This window comes from Ruditapes philippinarum, unplaced genomic scaffold (assembly GCF_026571515.1).
Source record: "Ruditapes philippinarum isolate M1 unplaced genomic scaffold, ASM2657151v2 ctg1731_1_1_1_1, whole genome shotgun sequence".
NCBI classification, from domain to species: Eukaryota; Metazoa; Mollusca; class Bivalvia; order Venerida; family Veneridae; genus Ruditapes; species Ruditapes philippinarum.
In genome coordinates this window covers 132,224-147,920 of record NW_026863488.1, presented here as the reverse complement: position 1 = coordinate 147,920, position 15,697 = coordinate 132,224, and the positions used below count along the sequence as shown (strand labels likewise).

Sequence of the window (15,697 nt, the reverse complement as noted above, 5' to 3'; positions counted from 1 at the left end):
TTTTTATATCAAATTTAAATATATTCAGTATAGTTTGAATTGACAAGTTATTTACATGTGAAGTCTATATTTGAAGGCACTTTTTAGCTGATATTTGCCTATGATTGAATTAAGGACATTATGATAAAGGTCTGATTATAAAGCTTTGATTTTTCTACCAGGTAAATTAAACTCAATAGGTGAAGGGAGTGGAATAATGTCTGGCCTGCTGACAAAGAAGAGCACAGAAAGAAACGACCATTTTGTTGATGTAACGGCCTACATGCAGGTGTTCTCGGACACCGGACAGGTAGTTCCTATAGAGGTACACCAGTATACTGCTTTCTTAACAATAAATTTATCTCGTAAAATATGAACAAGGCTCATATATACTTTGCTCTGTAGGGAGCATTGAGGTTTGTGATGTTTGAAATCTGCGGTGATGTTTAAATTTCTGGGCAAGGCTAAGTGGTTTCACTTTGCAATTTAGTTAATGAATAGTTCTAAGGCATAAGTTTTCCATGTTCAAATGATCTTTTTTGGAAAAATTAATAGTAATTTATGGAAATTGAATTTATTACCAGGTAAGAATTGGGGAACACTAGGAGAGGGTTTGTTATTTAATTTTTTGCCGTTTTGTGCCGTTTTGTGCAACAGTTACACAAAAAAATTTTCAAGAGAAACAACTTAAACTTGCAAGGCATAAAGCACCATTACATAGATTAGACAGGCCCTTGGTTTTTAAAGTCATGTCCTCAAGACTTGTTAGCAATTTTAATTTAGGTGGGAGGTCGATCTTCTGACCATTGTGAATCAAATTCCAAAAGTTCTAGTTATATTTGAAGGATTGGGTGGGTGGGAGATCTTGCAACCACTCTGAATCAATTACCAGAAGTTGTAATTATAGTTGTTGAAGCATGTGTTTACTCATCTATATGACTGTGTCTTATTAATATCAATTATAAAATTTTATTATACCCCCGCACAACAAAGTTGTAAGGGGGGTATACTGGAATCAGCTTGTCCGTCCGGCCGTCCGGCCGTCCGTCGGTTTTTTCTTGTCCGCCCAATAACTTAAGATATCTTTGACCCTTAGTCTTCATATTTGGCATGGAGGTTAGTCATGATTAGTAGATGACCCCTATTGAATTTGAGGTCACTAGGTCAAAGGTCAAGGTCACAGGGGCCTTGACTTCAAAAAGCTTGTCCGCCCAATAACTTAAGATTCCTTTGACCTACAGTCTTCATATTTGGCATGGAGGTTAGTCATGATTAGTAGATGACCCCTATTGATTTTGAGGTCATCAGGTCAAAGGTCAAGGTCACAGGGGCCTTGACTTCAAAAAGCTTGTCCGCCCAATAACTTAAGATTCCTTTGACCTATAGTCTTCATATTTGGCATGGAGGTTAGTCATGATTAGTAGATGACCCCTATTGAATTTGAGGTCACCAGGTCAAAGGTCAAGGTCACAGGGGCCTTGACTTCAAAAAGCTTGTCCGCCCAATAACTTAAGATTCCTTTGACCCATAGTCTTCATATTTGGCATGGAGGTTAGTCATGATTAGTAGATGACCCCTATTGATTTTGAGGTCATCAGGTCAAAGGTCAAGGTCACAGGGGCCTTGACTTCAAAAAGCTTGTCCGCCCAATAACTTAAGATTCCTTTGACCCCATAGTCTTCATATTTGGCATGGAGGTTAGTCATGATTAGTAGATGACCCCTATTGATTTTGAGGTCATCAGGTCAAAGGTCAAGGTCACAGGGGCCTTGACTTCAAAAAGCTTGTCCGCCCAATAACTTAAGATTCCTTTGACCCATAGTCTTCATATTTGGCATGGAGGTTAGTCATGATTAGTAGATGACCCCTATTGATTTTGAGGTCATTCAGGTCAAAGGTCAAGGTCACAGGGCCTTGACTTCAAAAAGCTTGTCCGCCCAATAACTTAAGATTCTTTTGACCCATAGTCTTCATATTTGGCATGGAGGTTAGTCATGATTAGTAGATGACCCCTATTAATTTTGAGGTCATCAGGGTCAAAGGTCAAGGTCACAGGGGCCTTGACTTCAAAAAGCTTGTCCGCCCAATAAACTTAAGATTCCTTTGACCCATAGTCTTCATGTTTGCATTGAGGTAGTCATGATTAGTAGATGACCCCTATTAACTTTTGAGGTCACCAGGTCAAAGGTCACAGGGGCCGTGACTTCAAAAAGCTTGTCAGCCAAATAGCTTAAGATTCCTTTGACCACAGTCTTCATATTTGGCATGGGGGTTAGTCATGATTAGTAGATGACCCCTTATTGAATTTTGAGGTCACCAGGTCAAAGGTCAAGGTCATAGGGCCTTGACTTCAAAAAGCTTGTCCGCCCTATAACTTAAGATTCCTTTGACCCACCAGTCTTCATGTTTGGCATGGAGGTTAGTCATGATTAGTAGATGACCCCTATTGATTTTGAGGTCACCAGGTCAAAGGTCAAGGTCACAGGGATTTTGACTTCAAAAAAGTTTGTCTGCCCAATAACTTTAGATTCCTTTGACCCACAGTCTTCATATTTGGCATGGATGTTGATAATGATAAGTAGATGACCCCTTGTTGATTTGAGGTCACTGGATCAAAGGTCAAGGTCATAGGGACTTTGACTTCAAAAAGTTTGTCCACCCATTTACTTAAGATTCCTTTGACCCACAGTTTTCATATTTGGCATGGATGTTGATCATGACTATAAGGTGACCCCTATTGACTTTGAGGTCACTGGGTCAAAGGTCAAGGTCACAGGGACCTTGACAAAAAAAAGCCTTTTCTTCTCAATTGCTAAAGAATGTCCTGTCCGCAATGTATTGATTTTGACATTTTCACATTTGAAGCTTGTAGAATACATAACTTAGCAATGCACTGGCTTAGTAACCTCAGATTTGGCAGGGAGGTTGTCCTTGAGCTCTAAATGGCCACTGTTGATTCTGACAAAGTGGTATGCGGGGGTATTCACGCCAAGATAGTGGCAGTTCTAGTTATTAATTCATTGCAAGTGACATAGTAGTCCTAACTTACACCAGCCAATCACAGATAGAATGTATCTTATGTTTGGAATATTATGAACAGGGGAATGATATATGATTGATGTATTAATTAGTCGTTTCTTCTTTATATATTTTTATTTTTTTTAAAAGATTGTTTAGTTGTTAAGTTTTTTTTTTATCAATTAATAGTCATTAATGTTATTTGTTCAGGTAAAACTGCATTAATTCACTTTGATATGGCTTGGCTTCTTCTAAATGCATTGCCTAACCCTTTTTAATTTATAAATGCTTGTTTCCTATGGCACAAAATAGTTTTGAAAATTGGTTTTATAATTATTCTTTCTCCTTTCTTGCTTGTGTCACTATTTGAGCTTTATAATAAAGGCTGCTAGTGCTTTGAGGAATTTCTTATATATATGGAATATATTTATAAAAATGCTCTATAGATTAAATAATATTCTTATTTAAATTAAAATTGTGAAATATATTTGCATTCAATTTATCACGCCACAGCATAAACTTTGATGTTAATGTGCATTTGTAGTATTAAATTTTTTAGCATATTTTAACTCAGACTAATAAGAGTTCTAATGATTTTTGGCTAAAGGCATTTGAATTAAATGAAATAAGTGTATGTAGTCAATACAGGTAGGCAACCCACCTTATACTGCCAAATTATGAGCTTAATTAGCTCCCCTGCTAAATTACCTCCCTTGTTGTATTGTCCTTAATCAAAGACAGTAGATTTAGCCTACAGTTAGCCTAGAATAAGCATAGAGATTTTGACTCCTTATGTATAATTATATAGAGATTACTTGCAGATTTACTTTGATTGTACGATATGTGTAATTTTGCATCATTCCAATGTGAATTGAAAGATACAAGGACCACTAGTAAATAATTAGTCAATGAAATGCCTGACAGTATTGCAATACTATAAAATAAATTATTTTGCTTGTACAATTATTCTCTTCTGAAATAAAACTTATTTTATGTTCAATTTGATTTGCACAAAATTCTAGTTTTCAACTTTTGCTTACTATGTTGTTAATGCACCTAGATATATTTTCTTATTTTCCCTGTTTTCAGTGGTAATAATTAATGATAACTGTTCATAGAAATAACTACAAATGTAATTACTTTTCAGTTGAGGAATTTTTTTCTAGTGCATGAATCACAGGTCTATGAGAAATGATGCAAAATTTCAATGTAAATGGTTAAAAGAAAATGTCATGCAAATGTATCATTGTTAAATATATACATTATTGTTTGCATGTAATGTGTTAGAAAGCTTTGTAATTATTTAAGGCTAAAACAGTTTTTCTTTCAATTTCTTTTTTAAAATGTAGGTTATAGTAGGTTGTAACTCATATAAGATAAAAAAAAAATTACTAGTGTTTTGCATCAGTTTTATATGAATTTAAGAGTGCATGATAATGAAATGCCTTCCTAATAAATAATTAAAATTTCAATAAAGAAGTGCTTTTTATATGTGATAAAATGTTATAAATTTAGCATTATGAAATTGAATGCATGGACATCTTCCTGTAAACTTTGTTAATAGCTTAATTCCAAAAAAAAAGGAAACAATCTGTTCACATACATCAATGGTTTAAAAGGGGAGAATTAATGTTATGTGAAGATGAAAACTAACATATGTTGTTGTTTATTGTAGGATTTATCATGGATGGTAATGTCAGCCAAGAACTACAAACTTGAGGGACATTCAGTGGAGGAGTTATGTAAACATAATTCTAAAGTTGCTCAATCACTACATAGAGGGCAGGTTAGTTCAGTTCTCTTATATTTATTTTCATGTTATTTGTTCAAGATTTGATAAGAGGATATTCTAGTGGCTGAAAGTCAAAGACAACTATACAGGAATTGCCACAAATGTGATATTATTGTCTAAGGTGTTCTGTATATGTAAGTCATTATATTAAATTTGATACTGATTTTTTTTTTGTCAACAGAGTGAATTTTTGACCTTGAAGATGCTCAGTCTTTTATTATAAGTAAAGCTATATTTTTTAATGAGTATCATTATTACTGTTAAGATATCTGTCTTAATAGCATAGATTTTATGACATAAAGTATGTTGTTGTTATTGAAGAAAACCAGAAAAAATCTGTCATAAACCTATGCTTGAGTAGATTTGGTCATTAGCTCGACTTTTCTATGAAAAGGGGAGCTATCCTACTCGCCCCGGCGTCGGCGTCGGCGTTGGCGTCACACCTTGGTTAAGTTTTTCGTACCACCCCACTTTATTTCAGAAGTATTACAAGTATGGCTTTGAAACTTACCATACTTGTTCACCATCATAACCTCCATCTACAGACAAGAGTACATAACTCTGTCAAGGTTTTTGACAGAATTATGGCCCTTTTTTGACTTAGAAAGTGTATTGAGCTTGGTTAAGTTTTTTGTACCACCTCACTTTATTTCAAAACCATTGGAGGTATTGCTTTGAAACTGACCATACTTGTTTACCATCACGACCTTCATCAACAGACAAGAGGACATAACTCTGTCAAGGTTTTTGACAGAATTATGCCCCTTTTTGACTTAGAAAATACATTGAATATGGGTAAAATCCACTTATTGCCTTAACCCTTTGAGATATTGCTTTGAAAACTTTTAATGCTATTTCACATCATTACCCCCATCTGTACGCAAGAGAAGGTAACTCTGTCAAGGATTTGTTTTAAAAATTAAGGCCTTTTATCGACTTAGAATCTTGGTTAAGTTTTTTAGTACCAGTCCACTTTTTGACTGAACTGTTTGAGATATTAATTTGAAAGTTGGAATACTTGTTTACAATCATGATTCCCAAACATGTCCAGGAGAAGGTAATTCTGTCAAAGATTTTATTTGAATTATGGCCCTTAACTGTCAATGTTTTGTATTATAGGCAAGCACTAAAAAACTTTGCTGCAGTGTTCAAGGGTATCACACAATTCAGTAAAATAATTCTTCACTAAATATCTTAATGCTCATGGCCATTGTTCACTTTAAAAATACAGAGATTCTTGTATTGCCTTTTACTGCAAAAACTTTTTTTATTGGCAAGCAATAAAAAAGTCGAGCGCGCTGTCTTACGGACAGCTCTTGTTTTAAATATTATTGTCTTTCACAAATGCCATTTCAGGATCCTTCTTGGTAAAGTAAATTATTTAATGTATAGAAAGCCATCAAGTTACCTTGCAGAAGATCCATCATCGTATAAAGATCTCTAAGATATCTGAAATAAGGTGTAAAATATGCCTACCCTTCAAACACATTCAGTCATAAACATGTTATTAAACATTTAGGAAAAGTTTGAGATGTTTTTTGTTACAGGTTGCCCAGGCATGGTTGTTGGTACTGACGTTATACTGTACACATATAGTTGAGAGCAAGAATCTCCATGTCAACAGGACATCATCTGTGATCTCATCTGTACTCACTGAGAAGATTGATATAGATAAAAGTAAGCTTCTAGCCACCTTGAGTTTTAACTTGTCTGTTCCAAAGAGAAAGTCGAGCTGTTAAGATTTCTGTAGGCGTAGCGGCGGCATGGCCGAGTGGTTAACACATCAGACTAGTAATCTATGGATTGCTGACCGTGTGGGTTCAAACCCTGTCAGGGGCAAGTTGTTGTTTCCTTGAGCAAGAAACTTTACATTCATTGCTTAGTACTAGTTGGTTCCAGGATGGATTCAAGAGGGTTTTAATAACTTACAGCTTCCAACACAATCAAACTAAAATAAATTTTGTATAAACTAAGATTACTGCAGCATTGCCAGCATTGCGCAAAACATTAATGTAGCCCATTGAGAGTTATCAACATGAACTTGGAATACTTGTTGATCATGAGTTAGACAATGGGGGTTATTCTGAAAGCTTCAGTTATGACCCTTTTTAAGTTAGAATATATTTATAAAATTTGGTTTTTGATAGTCATTGCCCTTAACAGATCAATATTTACACCACATGCAGAGCTCTTGTTTTAAAGATTATTGCTTTGTACATGAAGCCTATAATATTTAATACAGAAATTTTTTAAGCTGCTAAAGTAATTAATCAAAATTATAATGAAAAATTGATTATTTAAGTACATATTATTTGAAATCCATGCAGATTTGCATAATAAAATAATCCTATAATCTGGGCAAAACTATCGTTACTTTTAGAGAAAGTTTAAAACATGACTGAATAGTGACCAGTGCAGTCCATGACTAGATGTCACAGACATGCAGACTGATATTGGTCTGCACTGGTCACATGGGTAGTCTGTAGCTGCCAGTAGGTTAAAGGCATGATGGGAGAATAAAAGCACAAACTTAAGATTAATGGCCGAGCAGTATAAATGTTTTGTTCATCTACACAGACATGCAGGCAGCCCAGACTTTATTCTGGTGTTAGGGTAAAGTCATAATAATTGCTAGCATTGTGACAGTTATATCTAATATTTTACAGACAAACAAGCAAAAGAGCCAGAAACAGATGTTGATGACAAAAATATGGATGGAACTTCAGGTAAGACTTTTATAATGAACTTGAAATAATCTTGTTGACAAGATGATATACAGTAAGTCCTGAATCAAAGCCACCATGATGGAAAAAAAGCCTTCAATGAGTGCAAACTTGAAGTCAGTCTCTAGACAAAACTGTACAGACCAATGGGATATTATATAAACAAGTCATTGCAGAAGGGTGTCCTATTAAGGGATTGATTTTTAGCTCAACTATTTATTGCAGTCGGCCCGGCGTCTGCGTCCCAAGTCTGCGTCAGCATCTGCGTTGGTTGAAGTTTTTTGTAAAGTCAAATATCTAATTATTGCTTGAGATATTCAATTGAAACTTACAATACATGTACTTATTTATAGTAACAATGTACATCAGATTGACAATTTGAATAACTCTGCCTACAATATTTACAGAATTATGCTCCTTTTTAACTTAGAAATTTTGGTTAAAGTTTTTTGTAAAGTCAAATATCTCAATTATTGCTTGAGATATTCAATTGATATTTACAATACTTTTTGAATTAATCCTTGATTTTAAAAGAAATTTGTTGCATATATTTTTATAAACAAAAATAAGGGTTCCTTATAATTTAATCTTTTTGCACATTTTTGTTCACAGGTTTAGGCCTTTTTAGCTCACCTGTCACAAAGTGACAGGGTGAGCTTTTGTGATCGCTAAGTCCGGCGTCCGTCCGGCGTCCGTCCGTAAACTTTTACTTTAAATGACATCTCCTCATAAACCACTGAGCCAATTTCATCCAAACTTCACAGGAATGTTCCTTTGGTGGTCACCTTTAAAAATTGTTCAAAGAATTTAATTCCATGCAGAACTCTGGTTGCCATGGCAACCGAAAGAAAAACTTTAATATCTTCCTTTAAAAAACCCTAAGAGCTAGAGCTTAGATATTTGGCATGAATCATCTTCTAGTGAGTGTATACCAAGTTTGTTCAAATAAAAGCCCTGGGGTCAAAATTGGCCCCGCCCCAGGGGGTCATTGATTTTCCCTATATGCATATAGTAAAAACTTAAAAATTCTTCTTTTAAAGAACCCAAAGAGCTAGAGCTAAGATATTTTTGGCATGAAACATCTTCTAGTGAGTGTCTACCAAGTTTGTTCAAATAAAAGCCCTGGGGTCAAAATTGGCCCCGCCCGGGGGGGGGGGGTCATTGATTTTCCCTATATGCATATAGTAAAAAAATTAAAAAATCTTCTTTTAAAGAACTGTAAGAGCTAGAGCTTAGATATTTGGCATGAAACATCTTCTAGTGCATGTCTACCAAGTTTGTTCTAATAAAAGCCCTGGGGTCAAAATTGGCCCCGCCCCAGGGGGTCATTGATTTTCCCTATATGCATTTAGTAAAAACTTAAAAAATCTTCTTTTAAAGAACCCAAAGAGCTAGAGCTAAGATATTTAGCATGAAACATCTTCTAATGAGTGTCTACCAAGTTTGTTCAAATAAAAGCCCTGAGGTCAAAATTGGCCCTGCCCCAGGGGGTCATTGATTTTCCTTATATGTGTATAGCAAAAACTTAAAAATCTTCTTTGAAAAAACCCAAATAGCTAGAACTTAGATGTTTAGCATGAAACATCTTCTTATGGGTGTCTACCAAGTCTGTTCAAATAAACAAATAAAAGCCCTTGGGTAAAAATTGGCCCGGGGGGGGGGGGGGATATATACAGGTGAGTGACCTCAGGGCCATCATGGCCCTTTTGTTTATAATTAATGTGTACTCTTGTGTACAGAAGTACTTTTGCTTTCATAATTATTCACATCTTTATTAAGACACCTTTACACATTGCAGTTTGAACGAAAGTGTACTTTGTTCAGAAGTGTTTTGCTTTGTTCAAATGTTTATTTGCTTTTATGATATTCAGATTCTTATTGGTAACTTAAGCTTATGACAGCATCTTCCATTTTGTATATTCATAATTACTAATAAAAAGTACCAGTTGTTTCACATATAACTGCATCTTTTTGAATAAATATTTCAATTTTCACTGATAGCGAACAGCATGGATCCTGATCAGACTGCGCGGATGCGCAGGCTGGTTTGGATCCATGCTGGTCGCAAACGCACTATGTTGGTTTTGTCATGGCGCGGCTCAAATGATCTTGATGTGGCAATTCATGCCAGTTTGACTGTAAAAGTTTTTTTCTGTTGTTTTTTTTAGGTAATTCTGATGACGATATGGAAGATAAAGAGCTATTTGACGCTAAATTATCAAATATTGCGAGAGGTCAGATCAACACTGACTGGGATATTTTCTTTGGTGATGGAGACCCCGGATCCTTTGATCTGAACGAAGATATTCAAGAGTTCAGTGACTCAAAACAGGTATATCAATTAGCCTGTGTTAGGTGAGCTCAGTGTAGCATTTTTAGTTGGACTATTCCAAGAATAGGGAGAGCTGTTGAACTCAACCCAGTATATTCTTCACACTTCGGTTAATTTTTTGTGTGCAAATTGCTATCACCAAAACTACTGAAGGGAATGAGGTGAAACTCCACCACAAATATGTTTTCTATGATAATCAAGCATGATGGGCACAGGTCCAATAACACTGAGCTACCTTTTTACAGAATAAGGCCCCTGTTTCTTACTGTCAACTTCAGAATAGTTGAGTGTGCAGTCTTGTGGACTGCTCTTGTTCTACCTTTAGGCCAATTGGCATTACTAACAGGATTTCACATTTTGTAAATCAGTGAATGAAATAAATGTCATAACATTCGAACTGAATATATTGCTTTATAACTGAATATATTGCTTTATAACTGAATATATTGCTTTATAACTGAATATTTTGGCTTTATAACTGAATATAAATGCTCCTATAGTTTGAATTGAAGTTTACTTGTAGAATAATTAAATGTATAACAACACTGTTTATTACTTATTTTTGTCTTTTATTTTCCAGTTCCAGCATAATGTTTTAATCATTTGGTAATTAAGATGTTATGTATTTTATTATTATCAAGGAATGGATTCTGCCTTCTGAAGCCTTCAATCCAAGACATGAAATTCCTGATGAAACTTGTAAAAACCCTAAAGGAAGTACCCAGAAAGGTGGACCAGAGACAAGACTGGACCCGGCCATAGAGAGTGAGATAGCAGATAATGTGGAGATCAAGGGAACCAATGATAAATATACCAACAACCTACTATCTGCTGACATGCAGTTGATGCAGAATCATGATTGGGAATTTGTTACCATAGTCACTGACATGATGAAGAATTTTGCTGCCGAGGTTAGCTTTCTCATCCACATTTGTTACACTCTTCCTAACTTTTTTAGTTTTTTTTTTGTTTATCCGTGAATGCCTTTGACCAGTGTTTTGTGAAAAAATAGTGGAAGAGGAATTTAGATAGATCAATTAGTAGCTTGATTATTTCAAAATTTACTGATCAGATGCGATCAAACTTGCACAAGGGATAAAATTACATATCTTGGCTTAGTGTTATAACTTTCAGAATACATTTAATCTTGTTTTTGAGTCACTGCCCTTATTTGTTTAAATGTGGGGGCAGGGGACATATTCGAATGATGGCCCCGGTCAATTTTTTTTATAACTCAGACATGGTGTTTTGAAGGTACTGATAACTTCTGATATTTCTCTGTCATTGTAATTCTTTCTTGTTTGTGTGTAGGAAATGAGAAGTATTTTTGGGTTTTTACCCGAAACTAAGCATTTTGGTAGCTTTATATGTATTTCTGACTCTCCGAATGGAGGTGAAAAAAGTTAAAAATCAAGCTTTGACAGTTGGCGCCAAACAAGTAAGAAATTTCAGATAAATTTTGTGAAAAAATCTAAAACGTATGACAGACACTTTATTGGTCATTTCTGAAAATGCCATAGCTTGCACTGCGTGTTACTGATATTTTTAAAGGAATCGGGGGGATTCTGGAGTATTGCTGCACCTTCATGAAGATTGCCCATATTGGTATATTTTAGGCGTAATTTTGACTGGGTGGGGTAAATATAAATTGCTGTCAGTCATTTTTTGAAGGAGCAATGCATGCAAACTATTATTTTCTTCAATGTATGTCATATATCATTGAATAATGCTGTGCAACTGGTTATCTGCCTGTGAAACAGATTTTGAAATATTTGGAATTGTGTTTCTGGTCACACTGAAATACAAAATTGTTCATTTTTAGGTCCCCTGCCCCCTAAAGATTTAAAAAGACTGCCTGCTTTCTAACTCGAGTATTATTTAAATAATTGTAAGTGTCTTTTTAAGAATTCTCATCACATCAAGTACTGGTATGTTTGAGATATTAGTAATATTGTAGTTTCTAAATCATTACTGATAATTTTACCCATTAATTAGGAAAAATAAACATTGAAGTTTGTTCTACATTATCAAATATTTAAATTTGCACATGAATATGTAGGCCACTGACATTTAAGTAAATACAAGCCGTCTGAATTTTGTGACATTTACTGGAGATATTTATGTTATAGTTAGGAAACTAAGAAACTTATTGTTAAGATATTTTTATATAATATATAGGGTGATGTGCAAACACCAGTATGTATGCTGATTGTTCTTAAAGACAAAGTCAGGAAGTTTATAGAACCTAACCTTCAGGAAGACTGGTTTTTCTCTTATATAGGTAACTATATCTGCACTTTTTAAGTACCTAGCTCTTTCTATTTACTTATGATTTAATCAGCTTACATGTTGAGGTGTATTTTACCTTAGAACTTTGGACATATTACTTCAAAAGTGAGGGATGTCTTAGGCCAAGTGGGTAGCGTTGTTGACTTTAAAACCACTTGCCCCTCACTGCTGTTGGATTCTTTCATGTGAGAAAGCTATTAAGCTAGCTTATGGAATGTTGATGGTTGTACAGAGGTGTCCGTTCTGCCTGAAAAAATGCATGGAGAGGCAACTGAGGTCTTCCTCCATCATTAAAGCTGGAAAGTCGCATTGTAACCTTTGGAAAGAAGAATTGCATGTAGTATCGCTTATTAAATTAGAATATTAGAATTAATTATTGTCACAACCCACAAACATATTTCAGAATTTGTAAGAAACAATTAAACATACAACTTTAGAAAAGAAAATAGATAACTGGAATGGTTTTAACTTTAAGAAACTCACATCATATTACGACTACAGTAATAAATTTACAGAACTTACATACATGAATTCAGAATTTGTAGTATCAAATTATGATAATAAAAATATATCACACTTCTATATATACATTTGGTTTACATGTAAGCTGTTCATTATATATGTTGTTGATAAGTATCCTAAATTCTTATTCATAATTAGTAATTATTAGTTATATGAAACCTTGGTCATAGCTTATAAAATTCACTAGTACTGTACCTAGTTTAACTGTATAGGACCAGGTTCTGTTTTCTTATGACATGGATATAAGTCATACAGCTTTCAGTTTTAATCTGTTTCAGAATTATTAGGTAGATTTAAACTCTGGACTATTGCCAACTTTGTGATAAAACTAAGCAACCTACACCATGTTTCCATATTAAATCAACAATCGACAACGATACACGTGAACTGTAACACATGCCAGAGACCGTTACATCGTTCCGGCTGGCTCTGTGACCGATGTAAGAATATTATCAACCAGTGTTGCGTGTGGTAAGTAGTCGGTTACATCTACATGTATATAAATAAGATATTAAAGTGATTTATGAATTTTAAAGTCTGTATACTGGCAACATAGGCTATCCACTAGGTTAATGGATAGATTTATTATAACTGAAACTCCTCTGAGTTTTCTGCAGTCAAGGAAATGATAATTGCCAATGAAATGTGTTTTGACCATTTTCCGACTGAAATTATTATTATCATAATTTTTTCTATTAATTTTTTTTATCTAGGTGATATGGTAGGTTATGTAGGATGGTATAATGTTGTTTTTCAGCCATTTGCCAGTGAAAGGATTGTTTTTGTGGTGTCAAGGTTGCTCACATGGTGGACATTTACAACATGTGAAAGACTGGTTCTCCAGAAATGCAGAATGTCCCACAGGATGTGGTCATGTATGTGAATATACTTGACACAGTCTATGAAGTGATGTTGACTGGTTACTACAATGCAAAAGCGTCAAAGAAGTGTATCTCTTTCTGTGAAAATAACTGACACAGTCTAAAATTTAAAGGTTAATTTCACAGGTTTGTGAGTGCCATAAGGGATGTTGCAAATGGACTAAATATATCAAACAAATTGTGCTTGCTATGAAAATACTAGCCTTGAAAGTCTGATAAAATTGAAGACAAAGAAGTCTGCTTGTTACTTAAATAAATGGTGTGCAGGCTGGTGGATATATATTTCTGTATGAAATTCATAGCTGTGCTCTCATTTCAATGGGGTGAAAACTATTTTATATTTTAATGTAGAAGATACAGACTACATATAGAAGGAGGCTTGTTTGATGCTCCATAGGATGAGAAACAAGATGTACCTTCGTATCTGTGTAAATGATACCTGGCTGTCTTATATACAAATCTGTATCCCAACTGGCAGTAACACATATAGTTGTTTTTGTCCTCTTTGAATTGTTGTTCATTTTTCAAAACCCTTCGATTATTTTATAAATTTTAAGAGACATGTTTATATTATTTTACTTTTTTTAGATTCTAAGATTTCAGTTTGAAATTCTAAGATGATGCATTGAAGATTCTTTCTTATTCAGTTCTTCTTTTTGAATGTCAAAGGAAGTTTATGTGAAAAATGACAGGCTACAGCCAAAATGATTTGTTGATTTATTTGAAATACAAAAATGGTATGTTTATGTATTGTTGTAAATCTATTTTTGTTATGTTAAACTTTTAAGAATTGTGTGGGTTTTTTTACTAAAGATGTCATACAGCTTAGAGTAACTTGGACTAGTTTAATTGTTGGCATGCAAACAGTCAAGTCAATAAAAAGAGAGCAAATTTTCCAGTGCTGCAGGAAAAATATATGGCTTAATAAGTTCATTTATGAAGCTATGATAATTATATATGTCTTGGTAAAGTCTGAAGTTATAAGAATGATTTATGACTTGGTAAAGTCTGAAGCCATAAGAATGATTTATGGCTTGGTAAAGTCTGAAGTCATAAGAATGATTTATGACTTAATAAAGTCTGAAGTCATAAGAATGATTTATGACTTAATAAAGTCTGAAGTCATAAGAATGATTTATGACTTAATAAAGTCTGAAGTCATAAGAATGATTTATGACTTAATAAAGTCTGAAGTCATAAGAATGATTTATGACTTAATAAAGTCTGAAGTCATAAGAATGATTTATGACTTAATAAAGTCTGAAGTCATAAGAATGATTTATTACTTAATAAAGTCTGAAGCTGAAAGAATCATTTATGGCTTGGTAAAGTCTGAATGATAGAGTTGTTTTCAAATTCCCAGCATGTGCTTCAAAAATATATCTGTGATAAATTTGTTTATGATATTGTGTTATATTTTACTGTTTGAAAATAATGATTTTGTAAGAATAAATAATGTGCATAATTTTGTCATTTACATTTTACTGTTTTATGTATGTTTGTTATCATATTAATGGTTATAGTTGTACTCATTGACCCCCCATGTTGCCATGTGGAGCTAAAGCTCAATAAAGACAAAATGAATACTCAAATCTTATAGTTACTTTATTGTATGTAAGATGGTGGTTTGGTACATACTGGGGGGTATAAAGTTATTCTATGTAGCGCGTTTTTCCCCAACTATTTATTTTTGAGTCTGTTGGATACATAAAAATTACAGGTAGGGGATGTTTCTCTTGTGTGTATGTGTATTAAATATTTTCTCCAGCAATTCTATAATTGCTATAGATGGTAGTTACTTGATATTGCAAGTAACTGTGGAACGAAGTATACCAATTGGAAGTATACCATTGTAGGTATGAATTAATATCAATATATAAAAGTTAGACTTTTAAGCTGTAAATGCTTAATACATTGTATGTATCATGCCATGTTAAGTTACTTTGTATGTATAGATAAATCGTGCTATGTTGCATATATACCTTTAATGAGGTGTATGGAGTGAATGTTGGGTATCAAACTTTACAGGGACTCCTCTGAAGTTAGTTGACAAGATGGTACGGGAAATATTTGTTGGGGGGATAATGTTTCATTTGGCTAATGTCTAGACCAATAATGTGAATGCAAATTTCACATCAATCACTCCGTTTGTTTTTCTGAA

At 34.1% G+C, this 15,697-nt stretch overlaps 1 protein-coding gene across 3 annotated transcripts in view; it reads left to right on the top strand.

Annotated features, from left to right (window-relative positions):
• The window catches only part of LOC132722210 (GATOR complex protein WDR24-like), a 36,665-nt gene extending 21,543 nt beyond the window's left edge, over positions 1-15,122 (top strand). For 2 of the 3 annotated variants that reach the window (XM_060706657.1, XM_060706656.1), the window contains exons 11-19: positions 162-304; positions 4,673-4,783; positions 6,337-6,466; positions 7,456-7,515; positions 9,681-9,844; positions 10,486-10,755; positions 12,023-12,125; positions 12,934-13,126; positions 13,413-15,122. In XM_060706657.1, coding sequence (XP_060562640.1) covers positions 162-304; positions 4,673-4,783; positions 6,337-6,466; positions 7,456-7,515; positions 9,681-9,844; positions 10,486-10,755; positions 12,023-12,125; positions 12,934-13,126; positions 13,413-13,548 — 1,310 coding nt within the window. In that variant the 3' untranslated portion in view covers positions 13,549-15,122. The remainder of the gene's footprint in view (positions 1-161; positions 305-4,672; positions 4,784-6,336; positions 6,467-7,455; positions 7,516-9,680; positions 9,845-10,485; positions 10,756-12,022; positions 12,126-12,933; positions 13,127-13,412) is intronic. The other variant, XM_060706659.1, reaches the window with a different exon arrangement.
• The last annotated feature ends 575 nt before the right edge of the window (positions 15,123-15,697 follow it).